The sequence below is a fragment of the Branchiostoma floridae genome, chromosome 10, assembly GCF_000003815.2.
Source record: "Branchiostoma floridae strain S238N-H82 chromosome 10, Bfl_VNyyK, whole genome shotgun sequence".
Taxonomy (NCBI): domain Eukaryota; kingdom Metazoa; phylum Chordata; class Leptocardii; order Amphioxiformes; family Branchiostomatidae; genus Branchiostoma; species Branchiostoma floridae.
This window is the reverse complement of record NC_049988.1, coordinates 6807218-6834867: the sequence shown is the minus strand read 5'-3', so window position 1 is coordinate 6834867 and position 27650 is coordinate 6807218. Positions and strand designations below refer to the sequence as shown.

Genomic DNA, 27650 nt, shown 5'->3' with positions numbered 1-27650 from the left:
CGGACGCAGATAATGATAATATTTATTGCAAATTAATATTTGAGCGGGGTGGCCGAACGGATACAATTTTAAACACCGTTTTAAGTGTTTTGTAATCTCAAAGCACCCACTGTGATAATATCTTAATGGTAAAATTATGAGGAATGACAATGAAGAGATACTTCCTTTAGACTAATTTCATTATACGAGAGAAGACCAATATCTATAGGGACACCGAAAATATGATACATTTATGATGAATCTTTATGAAAGGCTAAAATACTGGTTATAAGTGGCTATGGCTTTGTGTTGTTTAAATCTTATCAAATTTCTTCTTTTGTTTTTGAAAAAAAATACATGTATTGATAATGGGAAAAGGAAGTCGCAAGGAGGTCGTTGTGAACGTTAGCCGGGTGGTGTTTGTTTGAATTTTATGTTGACCAATGAGGAAAGGAAATCGCAAGGATGTCATTATGGACGTTAGGTAACCGGTGATTGTTTGAATTTTGATGTTGACCAATGGGAAGGGGAAATCACAAGATGTCGTTATAGACGTTAGGCGAGTGGTGATTGTTTGAATGTTCCTGGTAACGGTCACGGTAATGACATTGAACAGGAAATAGTGTAAGCTATACACCTGAGCACATAATATAGTTCCCCCTTAGGTTCAAAAACAGCCCAACCCGTTCTCAACACACAAAAGGAAGCGTAGAAGTGAATGGTGGTAACCCAACCCATTTTAAAGGCCCACATTGTAATATAAACACAACAAAGTAAAGTGGATTTTCCTACCATATTTTTTATACAGTAAGTAGTTCAACGCTTTGGAATTACTTATCTAGATAGCTTGGAATGTGCCTAAATAATTAGGCCACCCAAGGAAACCTTCCAGGGTACAATATATGTTGTTGTTAACACCAGGTAATTTTGAAATGGTTTTAGAAACTAATCGGACTTTGTGCAGCTTGATATTTTGCACAATTAAGAACATCAGAAATACCAAATAATGATGCTCAAAAGATGTTGTACACGTCATTCACATCAAGGTTTTATTCTAGTGAAGAATATTTTGGGCCAAAATCTTACATATTGTCCCTTTAAGTCCGATATTTGAAGCAGGGTCCTTGTTCAAGCCTACCAGCCGAACAGGGCTAAATATATCACAACAAGCCAGCCAAAACACATGGGAGTTTTAGGCGTCACCATTCTTCGTAAAGCGCCACTATAGACCTGTTAACTGTGAACTTGGGACATGTTTTTCGCGGAAACGGAAGATGAAATTTTGTTACGGAACAAAGGTATCAACAGGGGATGGCGTCGCCGGCAATTGATCTTTTACAAGTTCCAGGAAGCCATATGTGGGGGCAGATGTGTTTCTCTGTAATGATGTATTTTTAATGTCGATTTTTCCGTTTGTAAAATAAGACAAACGCATCGCCGGTTCCCCCTTATGTCCACTTGTTTTGTACATGCACGAAGTCATTGTATTAGATTTTGCATAAAATCATTGTATTTAGATTTAGATTTACTGAAATTGTAGACAATGCAATAAATGGTAAACTCAGTCAGCTTAGATGATATTGGGTACCAACATATACATACATATACACTTCATTGTATTGTCAACATTTGTATTTTTAAAAAACTTTTACCAGTCATTTGTAGATTTACACATTTCAGTCATGATCAAATTTAATCATGAATTGGTGAATAATGAAAAAAATCCTTGTTTAAACATTTGACCATAAACATTAAACCATCGTTAGTGTTTTGAACAGCATTACTCGAGTGGATTGACTTAAAATTTTGATAACTTTATACTTCTGTTTTGCATATGATTTGTATTAAGTTGTAGAAAACTTAGGGCAGCGAGTACATGTAAGTAGCTTAATTCCTACCCCCCACCCCCACCCGCCTTTTTTTTCCGAACAATAAGGGCTATATTTTATTCCAGGCTTTGTAAGAAAATAGATCTGGAATGTGTTGACGGATTGCCATGAGTTTTTGTATATTCGTTATCTGTTCTGTGGCGTTTGCCTCATCAAAGATGCCGCTTTGGCAACCAGATACTTAGTGGTCTAAGACTATCCATACTCTGCGGGGTTACTACCGGTCAATGGGCAGGAGACATGTGCACGCTAAGTATGGTTACAGGTCACAGAACATACGCATCAATCTTACCAAGACATAAGGTCTTCTTTACATGGTACCTGAAATAAGTGAACATGTTTCATGGAATAGTTCATTGGTTTTGCTGTTGCTGTTAGTCTCGAGACGGTGAATCCTATTATGAATTATAGACTTGGTATCCTAATAGCTGTGTTATCCTAATAGAAAACACAGTGTTTAAGCAGATATATATATGTGTATATGTATATGTTAACTTTGCCATAACTTGCTTCAACACGTTATCTTTTGGTACTGTGTTATTGTTATTGCACAATTGTTGGCTGTAAGGAATAAAATTGCACTTCCCACTAATTGATAGGTAATATGATTACGTGATAATTGAATGACATTTTTTTAAATCTACATACTCATGGCACCTAGTCAGTTACTCCGAACTGAAATCCAATGACATTATTACAGTGTTCTTTGTTGATTTTAGCATTTGTCTTACTGCACAAGAGTTACCTTTTTCAGACTTACATATCGAAGTAGAATATCTTCCTAGCCAAGAATATCTCTATTAAAGAGTTTTTTATACTTAGAAATACGAGTAAATATGAAAATCTACCTTTATAAGAATAGATGATGCTAAATGACACGTAAATATATGTATATATCATTATCATATCATTTCATTCATTTCGCCGTTATGATATTGCCTTAATTATCAATTATTGAACTATTATGATTCCCTTCCATTTTGTTAATTGATATAATTCTTTTGGTAACATTATTGTCTAATGTATATTTTTTACACATCTATCCAATCTTTATTTAGCTTATGAGTTGTTAGATTGTATCATTATTTGTTACTTTGGAAGAAGACTATGTATAAGCCACAAGGCTTTTTTCTTCCCCCCTGCATGTACTTTCATCCGTTAATTTGTTTTATGTTATCTTTATATATATATATATATATATATATATATATATATATATATATATATATATATATATATATATAAATGCGCACTCGCGTGTGTGTATAGAGAGAGGGGGAGAGAAAGAGAGATGACTTTAAGAAAGAGGGAGGGAGCGAGAAAAAGAGAGATGAATAATGATATCATTTGAAGTTACCAACAACAAAACTGATGGTTTTTGTCTTTAATCTTTGTTTTACATTGTCAAATAGATGCTACCCCTCATAGTACAGATTTTAATAAATGTGTATTCCCGGAATATAATCTATCTGTTATCATTATGGAAGATAGATGCTAACCGTCGAGGTAAACATCTTGATAAACGGATATTCCAGCAATGTAATTCATCACTAAACACTATTGGATATCGGCTGCCGTATCTGTAATTTCAAGTCTGACTCCAACACCACAAGGGAGTGCCTTAATTACATTTCCCGTCAAAGATCCACACGGTAGGATACATCTAAATACCGCACTGTCTCACATGTCGGTGGATCCATTAGTCTGAAACACCAAACTGAAACTTTAAGAAGAACTGATTCCTCTGTAAGATGTTCGGCTTCAAGAAACTCTTTAAGGGTCAAGGCAAGATTCCAAATGTATACTCTAAGGAAATAGGGGATTGGGTCTTAAGCTGGTTTGTTACGCCGAAGGGCGGTTGTACCGACTATGTATATTAAATACAGACACAGAAAAAGACTTTTAAGCACCATCTTTGTTTTATAGAACATTAAACTGTGTTAATATCTTTATGATCATGAGCTAAAAGGGTAACTTAAATCCCAGATAAGTTTCTTGACGTACTTGAGTTAATAAGAATATTTGTCTTCTGAAACTTAGGAGTATGAAATGTTCACCCTGTCATTCATAGGATTAAACGTTTTATGACACCGTAATCAATTCTGATAGTTATAAAGGTTATGTGCGGCACAATGTAATCAGCGTAACAGCCTTATGCGAATCAGAGGAAGCATTAGGAAGACATTCTCTTATTATTAGCTGTAGCTGTTATACATGACCACACCAACACTTTTTGACATGTTTCCTTTATCAACCCGGTAGAAATTACATTCTTACATTTTGTTTAAGATACAAGATCAGCTAGACATTATGCACTAAGGGTATTGTGTGTGGTTGGAATTTTCATTCCGTTGCTGCGACAAATTGACTTTATTTCTTAGAAATTCAACTTGTAAGCATTGAATTTAAGGTTTTGTCAAGTCTACCGTGCAAATTACAATTGACGAATGGACAACTATGTAGACAATCGCATGGCGCTTGAAATGATTAATGGGTTAGAATTCAAATTTAGAACATGAGAGAATACTTACCCCCGAATACCTCTATCAATTTCCAATTATCAACGATTTAATTACATCATTTTTTTTCCAATTAGACCACAGCAAGATGTTTTCATAGATGAGCACGCTCATTAATATTTGCATGATTTCAGACAAGATTTATTTTCTTCTTCAGGGATGGTGAAAATGACGAAGAAAATACCAAAATGTGCAAATAGGTTGTGTTGTAGCCTAGTACATGTAATTACACTTGTAGCAGTGACACTAGAGAAATAGCAATGTAGTTGAAGAAATAGATAGTTGGAAAGTTGAAAATGTGATACCAATATAGAAGCCATGAATATAGATGCCAATTTGTTAATTGATACCAGTGTACCACACTAGTGTCATTTTACTACACTAGTTCACTTTTTGAATACAGGAATGAATGCCTTGTTGGATGTGATGTTTTGTCACTTGAATTCTTGTTACAACATTTAAGATGTCTATTTTCAAAATTTACCGATCGTGTTTATTTCACCCTATCTTAAGTCTGCAGAGGATGTCATCCTTAAAATCTACTTGCTTTGGCCTTATTCCCTAAGTGTTTTCCCGGGTAAGCCGCAATATGAATTATAGACACATGCTTCAAAGTCATGCTCTAATTCTACTCACTTTTTCGTGTGTCTACCAATTTCACGACTGTGTGCTCTTGAATGAAAAGTTGGCATTTACCATTCTTTAGAAGACTAATGGAGTATATACATGCGGGTGCGAATGTTGGAGTAGGTGGGAATTGTCAAAAGACATCCGCAGAATATATCTCAGCGCTGTATGGAGTTTGTGGGCGGCAGGTAATACTAAATGGTGACGTCAACGGCTGAAGAAAAACATGCCTTGCAGTCCGTTTGTTTATCTTAGAACATTTTAGGTACGCTCGTACTCTTACTTTTTCCAGCTTTGTCTACGGTGAACAATGGTGAGTGAAAGTAGGAGGCAATACCTGGGGAGAGAGGGCTCGAAGTTTTTTCTATTGCTAGATATAACAATTTTGATGTCTGATGATAAAGGGTGGCATTGCAGGGATAAACAGGTCCACTAGCCCTGTTGTCCAGGGCAAGTGAAAGTGCTGTTCGGGCAAGTGCATGTCCTACCCCACTTGTCCGATCGGGCAAGTAAGATTTTTCCATTGATTTTAGTGCAATTTTGATATACCTGTTACTTTTTACAGTCATGACATCAAGCAATTGTCTACAGAGAATTCCATTGCTGGAAGTGAAAATGCATATATACTAGTAACAGTGACATTTGAATTTTGGGCAAGTGAAAAATTGGTTCGGGCAAGTACATTTTTTATGTGCTTGCCCAATAGGACAAGTGGATTTTAGAAAACTTGTTCAACCCTGCATTGATGGATTTAAGTCCGCGAATTATTAGTAACTTGTGTGACTGTGTAGATTTGTAAATCCACCACGGTCATCATGAACCGTTATGAGGGGGTGGAGGGGATTGAGACACAGTCAGCTTTTGGACTGGATTGTTAAAAAGACCAGTACCCGACGATTTACGTCCCCATAGGAAAAGATAAATGAAAAGTGGAACTATAATAACTCGAGAAGAAGTCACCATCAAAGGAAACTCGACCTAATTAGACCTAGACTTGTTTTATGGCTGCGACTTACTGGTAAAAACGTTACAAGATGGAACAAAATTGAAAGTATATTCTTTTGTGACTCATAAAGATAGAGGAGCTTAATAAACTTATACAGTTTGTCTACCTGGTACATTTTAAAGTAGCCTCCAGCAAAAGAAACTCTACTTATACTATTAGACGTAGACATGTTTTACTGCTGCGAGTTACTGGTAAGAACATGACAAGACTTAACGAAATTGAATGTAATTGATGTCTTCTGTGACTCATAAAAACAGAGGAACTCAATTAGACTTAGACATTTTGTCTACCTGGTACATTCTAAAATAGAGACCAGCAAAGAAAAGTGTTCGTAGACGTGGAAATGTTTTACGGCTGCGACTTACTGGTAAGAACATGGCAAGATAGAACTAGAACGAAATTGAAAGTAATTGATATCTTCTGTGACAAGCTCATAAAAATAGAGGAACTCAATTAGAGTTAGACTTTTTGTCTAGCTAGTACATTTGTAATTGGGGTAAAATCGGGGGGATTGAAAATAATGGGTTTCTTTTATCAGTGGTAGATATAGAGGAACTCAATTAGACTTTGCCTCTACGTCTAGATAGTAAGAGGTAATGCAAGGTTGATACTACATGGTCTCAATTGTCGACTATGATACAGAAACATAAGACAATGCAATAACACAAAATGCTTATGATATGGTCTGGGGGTAGAAGGCATTTCCCTTGAGCATTCATTAGAATTGAGTTGCATACAGGAAGCATGGCTAAATCAAAGGCTTTGGTAGGATGAGACAGGAGACGCCATAGGCTTCTGCAACTTATGATCCACTGCTCACGTGTTCTATTTGCATAAAGCAACGTCATAGAACCACTGGGTGGTTTATTACTTGACAAAGACAGTGCTGTTCATTCGTCAATTTCATTTTCATAGTTGATAATTATAATGTAATACTGCTTTAGAATGAATTCAGCAAAACAAATTTCAAGGCAACTTATAAATGAAAGACCCCCCCCCCCCGAAAAGTAGGAGGTGGAGGTAGGCCTTGGAGAAACTTGTCCATGCCTTCGACGATGTGAACACTTAATCCCCTATACGAGCCTCGTTGCCCTCGACAAAGGGGACGCCTAATTCCCCATGCGAGCCTCTACGCTAATGGTCCAAGCGCAGGTGCATCATATCTTTCAGTCTCGCCCCATCATCCATAATACGTGATCTTTGTTCACCACTCTTCTCTATACATAACACCTGTTGGACGTATTAGTTGCTACCGCGCATTTGCGCTGACGCTGCCTGTATGTCAGCTAAAATAACTGTTATCTCTAATATCTTGCAGTTGTGCTCATCATAAAACGCATCACAATGAAAGCACTGGGCTTCCCTCTGGAATTCAGAAAGGCAATGTCATCATCAGCGTAGACAAAATCAGGCATAGGGTGGAAGGAAATCAGCTTGAAAGCATTGTCGTAAGGTCATAATATGTATACAGTACAGACAAACACAACTGTATTCCTAATTACATGAACTTTTTCTAAACCTGGCATGCCAAAGTCGATGAATATTTTTGCTTATTAGCTTGAAAGTTCATATGTGTTGGTAGAAGTCATTTTTGAACTAGTTTAACTGTAATATCAGTAACACAAACCAGAATTGGACTCACACAAATTTTCGACTGAACAGCACCAGTCTTTGTAAAGGAATGAACAATCCACTGCTGTCGTGACGTCGCGTTATGCAGATAGAACACGACTCAGTGAGCAGTGGATCATAGGTTATAAGAGGTCTATGGTGCCCACCGTCTCTGTTCTTTTTTATTTTTTTTGTTTTAACCGTTAGAAATTGCTATTTGAGTTATGAGTTTATCTCTACATATATATGTTACGTTTGTAACCGCATCTGATAGCAGCAACACCTTACATGCATGGCATAATATGTATTGACACAATAGATAAACCCAACTACGATCCTAATTTCTTGCATTTCTTCTAAACATGTCATGCCAACGTATTGTGAACAATAGTATTGTGTTATTCGCATTTCGTATCTGTAGATCTATATATGTGACTCTTAGCTATAGCACCTGTCGTGAATAGTGATTTATTTCTTTAGACATCGTAACGCTATATATTCGAACATTCGTTTTTGTTACAGTGTAGAGCAAAATCTACAACATATATCATACAGAACGTTAACACGGAGAAAATTGCGTAATTTTCCATGGCGATGGAAAATTAACGAGCACAGGGAAACGTACCTGACAGCACTCTAAGTCGGAAATCACATTTTGCCATTGCAATCTCGGCGATGTACGCATCAACGTAGATAAAGCATTACCTGGATTAAACTTGCAACTAGGGACTACAGACAGGTAAAACAGCTCGACAGACAATCGTCTGGATCTGTTAATGAACGTATTTACAGTGCCTTATGTCTGAAGAGATAGCGCGAGGAAGGAAATCCCGAAAGTCGGAAAGCATCAGTGGATTCTTGATGATGCCTTCTGGCAATCCCCAGAGGGCACTCGCAGCGATTAAACGTCTGGTTCTGGTAAATTTCAAAGACAAGAGGTAATATACCTGTCTGTCAGAAAAAGTCATGTTGGTCCACTTAGTATTTGAAGTAGTCGATGTTTCAAGTTCGGATAACAAGACCCAACACCGGACCTCCACGTAACGTCCTATCCGAGGGACACAGAAGCTAGGTACACATTTACATCAAAGTCCAGTGAGGTAATTGTTGTAAACTATCTGTCTCAAAGGCGAACCATCGCTACATAATAGTCAGGGATTCGAATCATGAATCCTTGTATATATGTAAATTCCTTGTATATATGTAAATAACACTAACCCACCACACTCACTTGTCTTGTCTTTTGCACCCACAGATCGTTTGTTTATGTTTGTTTATGTTCCCTATGCCTGTAAGGCACTTCACCTGTAACTAACAAAGCATGCGCACTGCTATTAATCCCCGTCAAAGGGGGCTGAGCAGTAGAAAAGAAGAAGAAGAATCTCTAGGTTCTGAGTCAACTGTCACCAAAACATTAAGACCATGGCATGTCCAGGGCAAAAGATACAAAAGACTTCTGCTGCAGTATTAAGGTAGCTTACCAGGGGGCCCAAAATCGACCTTGACCTCTGCCTTCCCAACCCCTACCTACTTACCCAACCCCTACCTACATACCAAATATCACCGTAAAACATTCAGAGGTTCTAGAGTTATACTGATCACAAATATCCGGAAACACAAACAGACACGCACACACAAGCACAGACAGGAACACCAAAACTATGCCTCCATTTTTCATGGAGGTAACAAAAACGCCGAGTGTTCATTATATCAGTACTCAAGCATGTCATCATTGAAGGCCATCAAGAAGATAGAATGACAAAAGAACGTGGTTTGTCCGGGGGTATGCCGCCACGTGGTCAGCCTATGACACGGACAATGAGACACAGGGTTCCGTTTCAATAGACAAGAATTGTTTGCCCAGACAAGATATCTATCTGTCTGGGCATTCTTACGGGTGGATCGTGTTCCAAGGCTATTGATGTTTTTCTAAGTGTTGTTATTGTGTCATAAGTAGGCTAAGTGTGACAGGGACAGGTAACCACATCCGTCTCTTATTGTCCTTGGGCAAATGCAAAGAGAGGAAGTCTTCTGAGGTGAGGACACTTGAGGTTTTGCAGGTAATGTTACTTCTCGCGTGACAAAAATTAGGCAATAGTTTTTACTGTGTCACTTCTATTTCGCCTGAAACTATTTCCTCAGACCAAAGCCATTATACTTGTTCTGACTTTCATCAATCAAAGGTGGTGCGATGGTGCGGTGTGCGTTGGTGCAAATCCTTCTGTCGGAAGTTGGTGATTCACTTCAAATCACCCGGATGGAGGCCTGGCGACCTCTGTCTCGTATCAGCCACATGGTGATCTACATCATTCACCCGGACGGGTGTGTCACCCCGTAAGGGGCGGTATAACCCGTCGTTGTACGAACATGTGCGAACATGTATATGGGGCTCCCTTGGAAATCAGTTACTACGTTAATTGAAGGGACTACCCTAAAGATCAATCAATCAATCAAAAAGGATTGATCGATGATAGATGTACCAAAAGTATCTATTGACCAACGAATAAGGACATGTTTCAAACGTAACGTAATGGGATTCTCGAAGCAACCGCATACCTTGATGCCTGTGTCAGTTACTATGTTATTTTAATGACAATTAATATCTGACGCTTTATGTAAAAATGGATAGTACCTTTACTGATATATATTGTAATTCTGAACTGCAGTAAGTAAAAATAATGCTTTTCAGACAAAAGGCTGCGTGGTTGTACATTAAAAAAAACACACACTCATACATACATTCATTTATGCATCCATGAATCCATCAATACATACATCCATTCATTAATTAATTTAAGTATCTAATTACATTTCTATATTGCGCATATTTGTGTAACTGGTAACATATTGTTTTTGCCTTAGGTTATAACTTTCTTCTGTCAAAATCATCACAATGTAATACCTGAGACGAAGCATCATTCTAGCTTTATATAAATAAGCACTTTAAGTTACCTTTAGTCCTTTCTTAACACTTCTCATACGCAATCTATTTAGCATCCAAAGCACATGTATCCTCGACATTGTCAGTCATCAAAAAGCTTTTAAAGCAAAACAAGAGAGTTCAGCCGGGGTTTTTTGGCTGACAATTAAGAGAGTTCCCCTCCCCACTCTTCATATCAACCGACTTTCGGACTAACCCCTAGGGATCCGCTCTTAAGAGCTTTCGCCTTGACACCAAGGGTCCTTCTAAGGAGGTGATTTATGAGATCTTGTGCAGGTGAGGCGCTACCTGTTGCGAAATGGAATCTCCTGGAATCCCAGGTTCATTAATTGTTTGTACTGTTGGGAAACTACCTAGCGGGCACTTCCTGTGCTTACTGCCCCAAAGGAGTTGTTAAGTAACTTAAGACGATGCGTGGTTTAAGGCTACTCTTAAAATATAATCTCTCAATAAATCTGAGGTAAAAGAAAGTTAAGCCTAACATCGGAAGTATTAGGACTCTAAAAAGTCAAATATTGTCCCGCTGATAGCAAAGCAAAAGCTCGAGCCGTTCCAAAGTCCTTATTTAAACTCTATGCGGTTAGCTACAGAACAACTATTGCTTTTTGCTGTCCTCTAAGGCTTCGCGAAACTGTCAACAGCAAAGTGGACGATGACGGCAATGTGTTTTGGGAGGAACAGTAAGGCACAAAAGTAGTGGTTTTCCGTTTGAGAGATTAGAATTAATGTATTTCGCACTTCCCAATAGCTTTAGATGCAAGGACGCTATATTTCTGGATAAGAAAGTCAACATCGGTCAGAAACAAACTTTCAGGCAAGAGGGGGGGGGGGGGGGATACATACACAGTCGCGTTTGTGATCGCAAAGTGGCAAGGAGTAGTAGAATTTAGTCATGTTTGGGACTGCATCCTTGCCGCTACGTCACAATAATAAAAATGAGTGTTTGAGTCTTTGAAAAAGGTTGCAGAAAGATTAACGAACTAAAACGTCGGCAGATATAAAATCTCTTCAATGTTGTAGCTGTAAAGACCCAGTACAAATCGATGTACCAACCTGATGAAACTATTTACGGAATATTTGGAATGGGGCAGCTATGACATTCAACCGAATTGCTGCAACGAGAGCAATGAGCATGCTCTTTTTCAGTCATCGCAAAAATCTCCAGCATCTTAAACTACTCGTTCAATAATCTCTCTGAAACTGTGCCAAAAGACCATTTGAATGAGAACATGTGGTGTTCCTTCCTTGCATAGCTTTCACTTAATTGTCGGTAACGTTTTAGCTTGGAGCTTAAGAATGACGTTTTCGCAATTATTGCAAAATCTCGAATATCCTAAACAACGAAGAACCCATCCACTTGCTGTCTCTCTAAATTGTGCCAAAGGACCATTTAAAGAAGACGTTGTGGTGTTCCTTCCTTGCATTGCTCTCACTTTGTTGTCGCTAACGTTTTTAGCTTAGAATGACGCCTTTGCAACCATTGCAAAAATCTCGAATATCTTAAACCACGAAGGAACAATCTTCTTGCTTCCTCTCTAAACTTCGCCAAAGGACCATTTTGAAGCCTTCCTTGCCTTGCTCACACTTAATTGTTGCTAACGTTTTTAGCTTGGACCATTAAGAATGACGCTTTCGCAATCACTGCAAACATCTCAAATACCATAAACTACGAAGGATCTGTCTCTATAAACTGTGTCAAAGGACCATTGTGAAGACCTTCCTTGCCTTACTCACACTTAATTGTCGCTAACGTTTTCAGCTTGGTATGTATGTGCACCGTTATACCGGTGCCAAAACTATTCATTCTAAATGTTAGATTGCCACGCTCTTGGTTTAACATCTTATGCCACGGAGAGTCCATCTACGTGCAGCCTCTCTAAACTGTGCCAAAGGACCATTTTGAAGACCTTCTTTGCCTTACTCACACTTAATTGTCGCTAACGTTTTCAGCTTGGTATGTATGTGCACCGCTATACCGGTGCCAAAACTATTCATTTTAAATGTTAGATTGCCATGCTCTTGGTTTAACATCTTAAACCTCGGAGAGCCCATCTACGTGCAGCCTCTCTAAACTGTGCCAAAGGACCATTTTGAAGACCTTCCTTGCCTTACTCATACTTAATTGTCGCTAACGTTTTCAGCTTGGTATGCATGTGTACCGGTAAGAGGTGCCAAGGCTATTCGCCTTAAGTGTTAGACGGCCACGCTCTTGTCTTAAGAGGCGCCAAGTCTGTCTGGCAACATCTTTTGGGTTACTTAAGCTTTTAGTGGAAATCTTTACCAGATGACGAAGGTGGTCGTTTCAGGGCCATGGTGTTGAAGGAAATGATAACAAGATTAGAAGAAAACAATTACATTAGGGATATACTCTCTTTTACAATCAGTCATACTCTAATATTATTGCTATTTCTCCCATATTATTATAGCTTAAGTCGATTTTAGTTAGGGCCATAACATTGGGAAAAATGATAGCTAGATTAGAAAACATTTACAGGGGGAAATATTCGCTTTCAACAATCAGCCATATTCCATTATAAGTGATATTTCACCACTCTGATTATTGCTGGCGTAGACTTCATTGCCATTATGGCGAGGAAAATAATATCAAGATTGGTAAAACAGTTACAGCAGGGAAATATTCGCTTTCAACAATCAGTCATACTTCGTTATTGAGTAATATTCCACCCCACTGATTATTGCTTGAATGGATTTCAGGGCCATAATGGCTAGAGAAACAATAGCAAGATTGGTAAAACAATGACAGGAGTGGAACATTTGCTTTTAGCAATCAGCCATGCTACGTTATGAGTGATATTTCACCCTTCTGATAATTATCATTATTATAGATGTCGGTGCCATAATGTTGAAAGAAATGATAACAAGTTTAGTAAAACCATTACTGGGCCGAACTATTCACATTTAACGACCAGTCATAATCTATACTGGATGTCCCTGTAGCTCAATTGGTAGCAGCTTTAGGGTTGTGTCTCTAGGTCCAGTTACTTGGTAACTGGGAGTCCCCGGTTCGAATCCGGGAAAGGCATACTGGTTGGAGCTAGCTGCATTGCAATTCGGATGGGACGTAAAATGGTGCTTCGATCGAGCACGTTACAACGACTTCATTACTCAGATGAATGAATGAATGAATGGTTTATGAATGGATGAATGGTTTATCAAAAGACGTAATACTTCGCAGCCAGAAGCTGAATTGCGTATACGTTACTATACAAGCATATCACAACTTATCATAAACTTTAAAACATCGATTTGAAAGTACGCTTTAAAGAATGTACGTTTACAATTATGGTCACGACAGCAATAGTTAACAGAACTTTAAGACAGACATTTTGTAGAAACGACAATTGATAGGTACCTACTGACTGTAACAATACAATTGCAAGATGAGCAATTCTGAGTTATATTTCACCCCATTATTACTTGAGTGAAAGTTTCAAGAAGCTCTACTGCTGTGGTTCTGTTCTCCAATGCTTTCTAAGTGAAAGTTTTCTCCTTGACGTCAGGAATACAATCTAGTAGCAAGCAAACAAAACGCTTTGGCGACCAAGTGCATCGTGAACTTGAAAGTTTTTCTCTTTTAGTTGGTCCCTAGGCATTGTCTTGTGACATCATAGAGCAGCCACCCGTGGCAAAATCACAGCGATGCAAAAAAACACAGTTTTGAGTGGATAGTGCAAAACACATAGGCTTGGGTATGGGTGCGAATACGGGAGAAATAATGTGGGATAGTTCTCGAGGAGTGCTAGTCTTCCTACGTAAGTAAAAGGCTTAAGCTGCGGACAACTGATTTTGAATGTCGAAAACAACGTAACTGGTATACGATAATACTGAAGGAGCCAAAACAGGGTTACAACACAACAGTATGAAGAACTTAATATTTTAACTTTTATTTCTTTCTATTACATCCTAAATCTTATTTAAACATCAGTACATGAGCCACAAACGTATACGCACACACACGTACAAAAGTCAAGAATTTTTGTATATAGCAATGAAAAAATCTTCGTGTAAAATGCGCAAGATGAAATTTACTCATCAAGCTACTAGAGAGACCTGGAAATGGTCCAGGTAGCGCCCGCCACCTTTCGTCAGTGTCCTTGCGTATCGTATTTCTTACATGTTTATAGTCTTCATAGACCTAGCTTCGCTTAAGGTTGCATTAAAGCCCTTAAGGCACACTTAGGTTTGCATGTATGCCAGCTAAGGTCCTCGAGTGATTCTATTAAGGCGAGTACAGTCTTTTCCTCACGTAGGCCGCGTCTGAACTACGTTTATAGGATGAAGTGGGTTTAAGTGCTTAAGACGAAATTATAGCAGTGTGTCGATATCGATCGAAAGAGATGGTCCTAGCTGTGTATAGAATACAATGTTTTAAGTATCAAAAACTGCTTCTTCTTTTGACCGGTATCTTTTGCGTTTTGCGTTTTGATAAACTGAAAATCCATTCATCCTTTCTTGACGTATCCTGTTTGCAACTTAACTGTAAATGAAAGAAGACTAGAGCGCTAGAGCGCTCAAACTTACGTTACTTCTTCCCAACTACAAGAGCTACCCTAATCTTGACCATAGCTTGAATAAGAGATATGAAAATTGCAGGATATGCTGCAGTACTATAAGACTCCGCTAGGAGGCACAAAATCTAATCAATTCGAGGTCTCACCAAATGTAAATCGCATGTAAAATATCAAGACAATCCGCTCAAGCATTCTCTAGTTTCCGTGTCAAGGGACACACAAAAACACACGCACACTCACAAACATTGACGAAAACATAACCTTCTTGGCGAAGGTAATAGAAAAAATGAAATGCCAAATACTACACGGGTAACTGCAAAATTAATTCGTCAGTTGTTGAATCCTCTTTAACAAATCTAGATAGAACCTTCTAGACTAAGATAGCATTTGCGAAAAAATGCAACGCACGAAGAACTGTTCTAGGTTTTGAATTTTAAGCTGACGGCCCCCTTCCAAGCCAGTAACAAGAAAATCGTGTTAAGGCACGTTAGAAGAATTCAAGCACTGGTGTCAAAGTCCTTGGTGCTAAAGTAAAGCATCAAGTTGCTTGTTTTTTGTTTATCTGGTCATTCCTTTCTTACTAATCCCCACGTCGCTGATGTGCTTTATTAAACACTCTCTTGTTTAGTCGAGTCTATCGTTTAAACAAACATAACGGAAAATACAAGTGGAGAGTGAAGCGTTTTGATTATGAGAATAAACTAAGGTGTCCATGTAAACAGGGTAATGCTTTTAAACTACTGAGAAGAAGTGCAGCTGATGGGATGTTTGGCGTCTTAGTTAAAGAGAAGTGACAGATTGAGGTTGCGGCTAAAATTGATGCCTTGAATGTGTGCTGAAGAATAGTCGCAATAGTTCTATCCCTCCCTGCCCCCATTCTACCCCTGTCACATTATCCACGATCTTCGGGCGTATCGATGGAAGATCGGCCATATCTAAGATCGACAGAGGGTTACGCGTATTTTCATGCACCTGAAAACCGTCCCTGTCAGGTATTGTGCAATAAAGTTATTATTATAAGCGAGGCTCGGGCGATTGCCGCAGAATCGTCGTCCGATCGATCTTCGCCAAATGTGACAGGGGTATTCCACGACTAGATGGCGACCGCGCCACGACATCACCACGACCTAAATTGTATTTCGCCCTGTGGCTTGTCAGATACGGTGTGAAAATATATTGTTATGCTGTTCACACTTATTTCCCGACAACAGTAATAATATTTAGCGAACTCATGAACGATTAAGAAAGAAGATTGTCTTTTATTCCAGACAGATTGTAGTTGTGGCTAAAAATTGACGCCTTGAATGTATACTGAGAAATATTCACAATAGTTCTATCACTCCCTGCATTGGGCGTTCCCATTCCACGTCTAGATGGCAACCCTGCCACGACATCGCTACGACCTAAGTTGCTTTTTTTTTCTACCCCTTGGCTTCATACTTAAAGAACCATTCGCAATGTAAAAGTATGACTGAAAAGACACAAAAGACATAGAGTCAAAAGACTTTTTTAAATCTATGAAAGTCGTTGAGCGCTGTGTCAAATGTTAGGTCGTCGCTCTAGTGAATGGGGGTATTAGATAAGTAGGGCGGTACCAGTCTCTGTTTCTAAAGCTCTTTGGTCACACGGTCGTTAAGCACTTCAGTAGGGGGCTAGTACAATATGATACGGAAATATATCGTTATGATGATAACATTAATAATGTCAGTCACATCTTTTTAACAAACCTTGTTGTGTTCTGTAATGTGTTTATAGATAAAAACTTAACAGATTGTGCCTTTATGTCGATATTACTTTCAAACATATTTGATAGCACTTTGGACACAAAGTTTGTGGCTTGTCAGATATGGTGTGAAAATATATTTATTTGATATATATTTCCCAACAACAGTAGTAATATTTAGTGAGTGATTAAGAAAGAAAATTATCTTTTAGTCCTTTATTCCGTATTAACTCATCAGGTAAAAAGGAAGATCCTTGCAAACATTCTAGCTTAAGAGTTTTGCAAAAAGCACTGAGCCGGTGTAAAAACAAATTTATGCCCCTGCTAAATATTTGCCCTGATACTCCTTGGGGGTTAGCAGTATGCACTGGGGGAAAGAAGTACGTCAAATCCGTGGGCCGTAGTAATTTCCAAGCAGAAGTCTGAGCGTAAATTTTGGGGTAAAGGTCGCACCGTGGGGGTAACCCCAACCCTTACCCTCACCCTAGCCCTAACCTTTACCCTAACCCTAACCCTGGCTCGAATGTCAACTAGCACCTAACCTTAACCCCTACCCTACCCCTAACTCTACGCCCGCGCAAAGAGAGAAAATTTAGCGGTGCAGAAATTAATGATAAAGTTCAACATCTGATCCCACACCTGCTTTGGATAGCGGTCTAGAAACTCCTAACTGGTTTTTTCTTTCCTGCCTACGTAAAAATACTGTTTTTGGCATACGCCCACTTCGCGTAGAGCTAATGCCAAAAGGCACGGAAGTCCGTCAACTGTGACGCACTTAGCACAACGGAACTCAAGGGGCTGTGTCCAAAAGGGGCCCGCTAACTCAAAGTGGTTTTAAATCCGTACTTCGACTTTGCAATTGCACGGACCTGTTTCTATAGATATGCGAGTGTAAAGGTGGTATCTCACTGCACTTGGGGAACTGGTGCGGCACTGTGGGGTTCGTTCACTGCGGCATTGTTGTGTTTGTTTTGCCGATTTAAAAAAAATAATTTAGATTAGGCGTGATACGTATGGCTTAGAAGGTAACAAATTGCGAAAATTAGTTCTTTATCTTTGGAATTCGTTGAGTAATCTTTCGAACCCCGCAGTGCCACACCGGTGCCCCAAGTGCAGTGAGATATACCACAATAGCAGTGCGAACTCAACTCATAGTCGGGCCCCTGTCGTGATATGGTGCGTTCAGAGTCGTACGCCGTCGTACGATTTTTATGTCGTAGAAATGTGGAAGATGAATCCTTCACGATGTCGTACGACAGACCCACGACTATAATAAGAATGCCCTCAGTTTGTGAGATCGCACCAAAACCGTACGACTACTCTACCAGGGCCGTTACACTGAAATCGCTGTCTAAAACATATGTTCACCAGCCAAATGTGTGCCAATATTGCCGGAGAACGTTTCTCACAAGAAGTGGGACAGGTTTTGAATAGGCGTTTGTTGGCGGAAGCTCTTCAACGCAATCGATGGGGACTTGTCAATGGTACTTCACATATGAAAACGTGCTGTGGTTAGGGAATTTTTTGTGCACAAAAATAGGCGACATATTTCTTACGTCACAAACAAATATCACATGTGGTAACACAAACATTTGGGTAAAAATGAAATATTTCTTTTAATCAAGAAGTCCCTAGTTGTATTATACAGCCAGAGGAATGGATATGGTATTCGACACATGAAAACGTGCTTTGGTTAGGAAAAATCTTACACAAAGATAGATGACATAATTCTAACGTCCAAACCAAATATTATACACGGTAAATGGAAGTTTGAGAGAAAAATGAAACATTTCTTTCACTCCAGAAGTCCTTAGTTGTTTTTTACAACCAGAGGAAAGAACCAAAGTCGCGAGGGGGGGGGGGGGTGCAGGTTGCGGTCATTGACACAATACTACCAAACGGACGGGAAATTTATGACTGAAAATTAAGACATATTGAAGCAAACTAAATGGACGTAAAGTATCTTAAATCAAATTAAGGGCACGTAAAATACGACAGGGGTTTGGCCATGTTTACTAGTTGTGCAGTTGTTTATTCTAACAAAGGCAGTGTGTTTACGACAAGAAGTAAACAAATATGTCTACGTGTAATTTACTTGCTAAAGAGTTTATAGTCTCGCGGGGGTTTGAAGTCTCGCGGGAGTTTGTGGCCGTTATCTCACTGACACAGACACCACTTTGGCCACAGCACGTAAATTTTATGGATGACATCCTCTACAGACTGCAAAAATAATGCGATAGGGCAAAAAAACAGGATGGGTGAAAAAACGCAAGATTGCTAAACTTTTACAATAGACACTGTAACAAGAATTGAGGTGAAAAAATATGGTAGCACAGACAACAAATCATTCATTCATGTATTCAAGAAGTGAACTATAGTGTAGTAAGAGTACTAGTGACGTTAGTCTGGTATCACTTACGAAGTTGGTAACTACACTCATGGCGCCCATAGTACTAGTAGTGCAATTTTTCAACTAGTTTCACTATAACAACTACAGTCATGCCTACCTCGCTAGTGTCACCTCTACAACTACACTCATGGCTTCCATACTACTATGAGTAGTTCCACTTTTTAGCTAGTTTCATTTCTTGTTCAGTTCAGTTCTTCATTTCAGTTTAGAGAGGAAGCAAGAAGAATTGGGTCCTTCGTGTCCATGGTTTAAGTTCTTCGAATACAGTCATGGCTACCTCGCTAGTGTCACTTCTACAATTACAATTTTAGGCTGCAACACAAACTATTTTCTCATTTTAGTACTCTCTCGTCATGTTGACCATCTCAACAGAAGAAAAAAAAAGTCTTGTTTTTTTTTCGTTTGAAACCATGTCATCCATAAAATTTACTTGCTGTGGCCTTAGTTTATATCTCTGGTGAGATGATATTACATGGTCTAACCGCATAGTCTCCGTAAGAGACGGACCAACCCCGCGGATAATTGACCTCAATTCCCCCACCACATACCATATTACATCCGTAATTGTTAGGAACGTGGCGTAAACAGGACTTCCCTTAATTCTTAAGCTCCCTTTCCACTTGACAGCGATCGCGCTGCGCTCTCACTGCGACCTATATAGGCTATGAGTAACCTTCTAAAATTTAAGTGTGATCGAGAAGACAACAAAACACACGAGGTGTAAAAATATTCATTTCTTTTCTGTGCAATTCGTTGACAAATGTGTCAAATTCTATGTCACAGAGAGAGCGCAGTGAGAGAGCCGTCCTAGTGGAAAGGGGGTATTAGGGAAATTGACATTTATTGAAAATGACGTTACAATTATGACACTGCTTGAGGATATCCTTTTTATTAATAGGAAAACGTCTTAAAAATCTGAACAAATGTGTTGGAATTATAAATGTTTAAGAATTTGTAGGGTTTAGTTTAATGTTTTAGATTGTGATTTGATGCATTCCCTGTTTTTATCTTTATTTTCTAGAAAATACCTAAAATCTGTCAAGATTACTTTGGGTGATTAGTAAAATACCATGCAAAATGTCATCTCTACTTTATCCCAGCCTATAGCGTTTTTTGTCTTAAGGCCTATCTTTGTAAGGATAGCTCATTCAACAAGACGTTCAAATATTTCAAGACCACTTTAGGTGATTAATAAAATATCATCAAAAATATCTCTGTTTTATCCTATATATCCTATAACACATCATATGCCGCAAGGCGTACAGTACCTTTCGTAAGATAGAGATAGACAAATCTTGCCAATGTCTCGCAAGACTGCACAATAACACTGAGGTACTTTCCCCCTAGGACGGGGTACTATCTTATCTCTTGAAGCATCTTAAGAAGCCACACCTCCGGCATGCTGTATATAAATATACACCTTAAGAAATCTGTGTACTCTCGAGGATACCCACGTCACACGCACGTTCTGGCACGCTGAATGTTTTTGAAAGGGATTGGTTGAGTCAACTCTTGGGCTTTCAGCTTAAAAATGGAGTAAACAATCCTAACTAGATTGTATAGAAACGCTGTGTGCGGTTTGGGCATTTTACACTGGGCCTAGTCTAGTAGTAACCATGTCAGTACAATAATGAAAATTCAAAACATAACTTTTGTCTTTTTTAAAACTTCCTGTCGTATTTTATAAAGCCTACGTAGTGTTTAAGTTTACATTCATTCTAAAAAAAAAGAAGATATACATCAGATTTTAAGAGTTTTATGAGTTGTGCAACGGCTGTCTTTCTCTATATGTGTGTGTATTGGTTTAAGTATTGGTTGTGTCTTTTCTATACAGTGACTTTTTTTACCCCTCACCTCGCTACATAGACTGCCTTTACTTGAAAGAAAGATGAATCCGTTTTAGATTGGCCTGTATCCAACACTAGACCAACACTACCCTCCGTGTTTCCTCGATCTTTCAACACTACATAACGCTCCCCTAACCTTTGTACCTATCGGGATACTGACCTAGACTATTTTGGCCCCCGTAGCTGACATGACCACAGTTATAACACAAATAAAACATCGAATACCACAAAGGGTTCGTACCCAGTATTTGCTTGTACTTATGTACGGTAGTCAGCAACGCGTTTGTTATGCCATTATTTCTGTCACCCTCACAAAGACCTTTATCGAAAAATACCACCACGTAAACGCTTTGTTTTTCGACTCCTTCTCTTTAGCACTCAGCCAAAAAACGAACGAGTCTAAATAACGTTTGTTCTGCGTTTAAAAGGATTAGCGTACACATCCGAAACATTCGGAACGCTGTAACGTTGTGTTAAGAAGAAAAACACTACGGGTTTGTTTTGCGGGGTTGGACACACTATTTGCCTTTCGCGAGGCTAAGATAATGGCCTCCAAAATACCTTCGTGTTAGGAGAAGTAGACAAACTGAGAATTGAAAAAGGCCAGTGATTTACAACATTCGCACGCAGACTGGAAGCTACAGTCGTCAATAGGACCTCTATGAGGCATTCCGTGACCGAGTTTTGGGATACACACAACACACAACATGGTACGCGTGGGGCAGTGGTGTACGTGCCTGCTAGAATATGTGAAAGAAAGTAAGAAACAACAAAAGAGCATTTGTTGACATACCTGTGGCAGTAGAAGGACCAAGAAAGCCAATGTTGCGAGGAATACAACCCCACTTGTTCTTGACACCGCCATGGCCAGTTTGTCCACTCTGTGAGAACGATCCTTCGACGCAGAAGAAGTCTCCCAAGACGTCTTATTTTCTAAGCGGAGATGACACAGCGAAAGTTGTTTTTGAACTTCCTCCAGACTGTATTGAAGTGCTGGACCGTGTGGGTGTCGGCTTCACATTGCAGCGTTAACAAAGTCCCTTGAAGCCGTACCAGGGAAATTGTAACCGTACTCCATGCATCAGGCTTCCCTCACAATGATCATATGCCTGTAGGAAGAAAAAAGCAAAGGCCATATAGTGATGAGGGTAGTAAGAATACACCTGCGACACACACGGCTTTCCTCTCCTTTGTAGACACCCTTCAAACAGTCACGTTAATGAGACAGTCCTTTCTGTCTGGCGTACACAAATTCTCGCGTGGAACACTAAGAAGACTCTTGTTTCCCGGGGTTAGAATGGGGGAAAAAGAGCAGTCGGTACGGGCCTGGTCGCGACGCTTTCTGACCCCTGGCTCATATTTCAAGCCCACAAAAGAGTCCTTCACACTATGGTAACCGAACCGATCAAGCATTCAAGACCGCTACCTCTGCATTACTTGGTAAACATGGGTCAGTATCTGGCTGTTTGGTCGGTCCTAATGGTCATGTGTGTAAGGTAAGGTTGCGGCAGGTGCAGGTAGGAAGGCGGGTAGACGGAAAGCCGAGGCGGGGCGAAGTGAAATCACAGCCGCCTACACTACGTGACTCACTCCGTCACGTCGCGCCAACTTATGAAGTCCACTAGTCTTCCAGCTGCAATTATACCATTGGTCGGCTAGGGGGCGATTTTTTGAATGACGTAGTGTAGCCACTTGCCAGCTAGTCCATTTTGTTGTGTAGGGGTGCAACTAAATGACTATTTGTTTCAAAATGATTAATTGCTGTTTTAATACACTTATTTTTGTCTTGTGCCAGGTGGTATAGAAAAGACAGATATTCAACTAAGAAATTTAGTTAAAAGGGGAATATCAATTAAAACAAATGTTTTTGTCGCACCCCTTTTGATGCTGTAAATGGTATAATCCTAAAGTGGGCGGCCATAAAAGACCTTCAGAGAATAACGAGAAAATTGGAGGACGAAATTCAAACTTTTATCCTCACGACTTTCCATGCCGCTCTATTCCTTTATTTCTAAAAAAGCTTTTGAAATTTGGAAGACTCCATCTAAAACGTGTGTTTTCTCTAATTGAAGAGAGATAGAAATGTTTGAGGGACAAAATTGCAACCTTGAGATCTAAGACCACCTGCTTCCATCTTATCGTGCTGACGGAAATGGAGGAAATGGTAAAATGCGTTTTATGGCGACATGTGGCGATTGAAGAGGCCGTCAGCTTGCACTGGGGAAACCATTCCGCTGAAAAACTACCTCTTACAAAAGAGATGATGGTCGTTATTTTCACGTTCAGTGTTTTATTCTATGTGCGAATGTATCTTGGATGCACCGCCGAATTTAAAGGCCCGTTTCGTAACATTTTGGCCCCGAAATTGAAAACATTCTCGTGAACGAAACCTTCATGTGAATGACATGTATGTACAACGTTCTTTCAGGATATTTGCATCATCGTTTTGTACTTCTAGTGTTTGTGAACTGTACAAAGACAAGCTGCACAAAGTCTGCTAAATTTCTGAAACGATCTGCAACTAGAACTAGACCTATTTGTGTAAACAACAACATACTGCACACTATCACAGTTTCTAATCATGTTTGTATATGGTGTATTGAAATAATCTTCCTCCTTGAATATTGGTATACAATTCTATTGTGTCGATCGCACCTACTATGTAAAGCAATGGTAGGAATATCTACTTTATATATTGTCCTAATACTACATATTGATCCTTTATGAACTTGACATAGGCGATTCACAAGCTCGCGGAGATGATGCCAGTGGGGAAAACGAGAGGGTTCACTAAAGCAGGGAGCTTTTACGGCATTACGTAGAGGTCGTTGGTTTCAGACAAAATTACCAGGGCAAAAAAAAAAACGCCTTGAATTTTTGATTCACCCCTTTTAAAATGTATTCCATGTATAGATGGAGAGAGATGCGTACTTTATCTAGGTTTCTTCAGATATCGTTTCAGTCCTAAAGATTTCAACCAGCCCTGAACAGAATTCTAAGCCTCTAGCAGGCTCCACAGGTCGCCAGAAAATGGTAAAACTGTCCAAATAGAAAGATAACAAGCCAATACGGTTACCGAGAAGTACAATTTACGACCTACGGAGCCTGCTAGAGGCTACATTACTCTACGTGAGTTCTTTAGATTACTGCGTCCAGACACAAACTTTTAGTCAGAGTTCACTGAACTCTTGAACCTTTTTTTTTTTTCTTTTCACGAACAAGAGAGCAATTTAATTGAAGAGAGCTTAAGTGCCGTTATTTACCCACGGGGAAGCAAACCTCCTCTGCCGCTGACGTTCGTAATATTGCGGATGTCCCCTTTCTAGGGCAATGTTCTCATGTGGCCTTCACAGAGAAGGTAAAACATTTGTAACAACCACGTGTGAAAGTGCGTAGTGCCTTGCTTATATATCGTATGACGGTAAAAGGCATTTTGATTAAAAGCATCACTTAAGCTATTTACAAAGTAAAAACCATGACGATTAGTCAACCCTGTCTTGAGTTATTCTTTTTCAAAGAATGAAACTACACCGGCTCCTGTAGTTCCATGAAAGCTGCTAGGGGGCCCAAACCTACACCACGTATTCTCTGCCCCAAGAGCTTCCACTCAAACATTATGACCATGGCATGTCCAGAATTCGAGATATCAAAACTGGGAGTTGCGCTGCAGTACCATAACAAGCCGCTAGGGAACCTAAAAGATAATTATTCCGAAGTACTAACAGGACCTTCCAACATACCAAATATCAAGACAACACATTTATGCCTTCTAGAGTTATCTAATACATACAATCTTCTTGACGAAGGTAAAAAGGACAATCATTTATTTTCCTTCATAATTTCGTTAACACAAGTAACGGCAGTTAACAAATACTGGTCCCTCGTTCGATCTCATACAGTAAAAGTTATGGCCATGTTTCTTGCCATTGACTGTTAAATTTGATGACTTGTTTGATTGGATGGATCAGTAATCTAATAGTTGTTAATTGATCGCTGATTGGATGAAATATCATCGCTTTGTTGATGCAACGTTTTACGTCATTGGCTGTCTACCTTTCTAACCATTAGCAAAAGTGTTTTCCGGCGACCGTCTAGAATTTATGACAGGGCGTTTGATTTTGGTGTTGCACTATGCGTTTTGAGTTCACTGCCCTCTATATTTTGAGCAGATACTGAGTGTCCGTGTGTGTTTGCAAGCGTGTGTGCATGTGTGTGTGTGTGTGTGTGTGTGTGAGTGAGTGTGTGTAAGTGTGTGTTTGTGTGTGTGTTTGTGCGTGTGCGCGCGAGCGTGTGTGTATATGCGTACGTGTGTGTGTGTGTGTGTATGTGTCAGTGCATATGTGTGTTCAAAAGACATACAAAATGCCGGAAATACTCGAGATTTAGCTAGGTTCCATATCTATTTTGAGATAAACATTTACAAAAAAGTGCAACATGGTGACACTAAAACGTCATGCGACAACTATTTGAGGGTGAGTTTACGAAACAAAAGGGTCACTACTATAATTCTATTCGCATGGTGTCATTAGATGAAAATGATTGTCTACACCTGCACTATATTCAGTCTTTAGATATGTCTACAATCATGCGTAAATATTTTTTTAGGACAGCAATGCTTTGCGTACGCTTTATGGATACTTTACTTGTGCGTAAAGATCACATGTAGTGTAAATTATGTAGTGTAGAAAATCAAAATTAGTTTTTCAATGGTCCTAATAACTTATAGCGTGTATACAAAGGTTATGAATGTCATCCATAATGTATAAATATTCAGAAATCAGTTATTATCAAAACATTAGAGAATTGTGATGATAAAGCCGTTACCACCATATCTTCTCATCTTGTTCTGTTCAGGGGTCACGAAGAGAGTAAAGGTCCATGACCCAACCATATGCTCTAATTCACTGCGCAAATATGAAGGCATATTGCTCCTTCTCAGACAGTTGGTAAACACTTAAAACATGCGTCAAGGAGGTAACTGTCCGAAATTCTTTATGAGATTTTGTGAAACTTTTATTTTGTGGTTAGATTATGTTTGTGTACAATCACGCATGTTTATATGTATGAAATTTATTGTATATTGCGCCAACTTTGCGTCACTTTGACTTGCGTCATTTTCATTCTACGTATGAAGCCCAGATAAGCAGGTTGTTGGAAATCTTAGTGTTGCCGCGAAATTAGTTTTTAGCTAATTTACAATTATTAAAATGAGTTCCTTAGAAATTTACAGTGACGAAAGAATGTTCAATAATGATCATATAAGATATTATACGATATATAAAAGATACGACGTCTTGCGTCATTTTGTTCATTATGTTTGCCATTTTGCGAATTACGAATTTTTCAAACCTTTCAAATATCGCAGTTATAAGCGACGAATCGCGACAATTGTCGCCGGTTTGCGCCAATCTGCAAAAGTCTGGCGTATTTTGGCTCAATCTGACCAGTGTCCAAGTCCAGTGTTATATATACACCCACTTTACTCAGAGTATGTGCAGTGCTGTTAAAAAGGCAGGGCAAAATAAACTAGTACTGTTTTGATAAAACACTTATCTTGTTGTTGAAACACTTGGAGGCACATGTTACGCTACGTCTAGTCCGTAAATTACAGGCAATAACCAACAAAATATTGTTATGGTCGGAAAATTGCTTCTTAGGACCTTAACTGCTAAGCAACGCCGGTAGCAAAAACAAGGAATCTTCAAATAATTGACAGAACGCAATGCTTACGTGCTGACCAAGGCATTCAAAATGGCAAAGTGGGTTAACGACCTCAAAGCAGATGTAGGGAAGGAAAATTGTAACGTAAGGGCTTTTTGTATGTTTCGTCGTTTATTTAGCCGTACGTTTTGCATGATACCCCCCACTATATGTATAAAGTCAAGGGTAACACAAATTGAATTTAGGACCCATCAACGCTAGCCTGTTATCCAGACCGCCGTGCTATACTCGCTAATCTCTTCGGGCCGGCAACCGATTAGCCCCGCCGCCAAACACAGCACGCGGGCCCTGATTATCTCTCGCAGTTATCAGAAACTGGGTGCCATTACCTCTGAGTGCAAATAGAGACTGGGGCTTGTGACCTTCCCTGGCATAAGGATTATACATTACCGCGAAAGGGCTATAGTATAGAGCGAGGGACTGGTATCCAGGCTACATCAACGCAGGCAACTTGGAACATCCTGACGGAGAGGAGCAAGGGGCCATTCCCTGGCCTAGGCACTTAGGCAGGTAGGCAACGTAGCCAACGTGCCACAGTTCAGTGAGATCCCCACTTAAAGCCGGTTCTTACGTGCGTATACATTCAAGTCCGTATGAGCTCCGTATGGAGTTCTTAGCCTCTGCCAGGCTACGCAGGCCACGGTAAAAATAGGAGAAATTGGAGAAATACAGACACATAACATGCCAGAGGAGTTAGCTGGCCAAGGACTATGGTTTGTGACTAGCTGATTCAAGTGGAATGTTATCTGACCAATATTATTCTTTTGCTAGCGACCGGTGGAGCCTGGTAGAAGCTACGATTTTCATGAACCCCCTAGAGCCCTTAACTTTTTGCTGACCATCAA

At 39.4% G+C, this 27650-nt stretch overlaps 1 protein-coding gene across 6 annotated transcripts in view; it reads right to left on the bottom strand.

The window, feature by feature from the left end:
• LOC118423948 (parathyroid hormone 2 receptor-like) overlaps window positions 1–27650 on the bottom strand; it is a 92107-nt gene that overhangs the window by 33624 nt on the left and 30833 nt on the right. For 3 of the 6 annotated variants that reach the window (XM_035832274.1, XM_035832278.1, XM_035832277.1), the window contains exon 2: window positions 21878–22193. In XM_035832274.1, coding sequence (XP_035688167.1) covers window positions 21878–21949 — 72 coding nt within the window. In that variant the 5' untranslated portion in view covers window positions 21950–22193. Of the gene's footprint in view, window positions 1–21877; window positions 22489–22510; window positions 22690–27650 lie in introns of those variants that run through there. The other 3 variants (XM_035832273.1, XM_035832279.1, XM_035832276.1) reach the window with 2 other exon arrangements.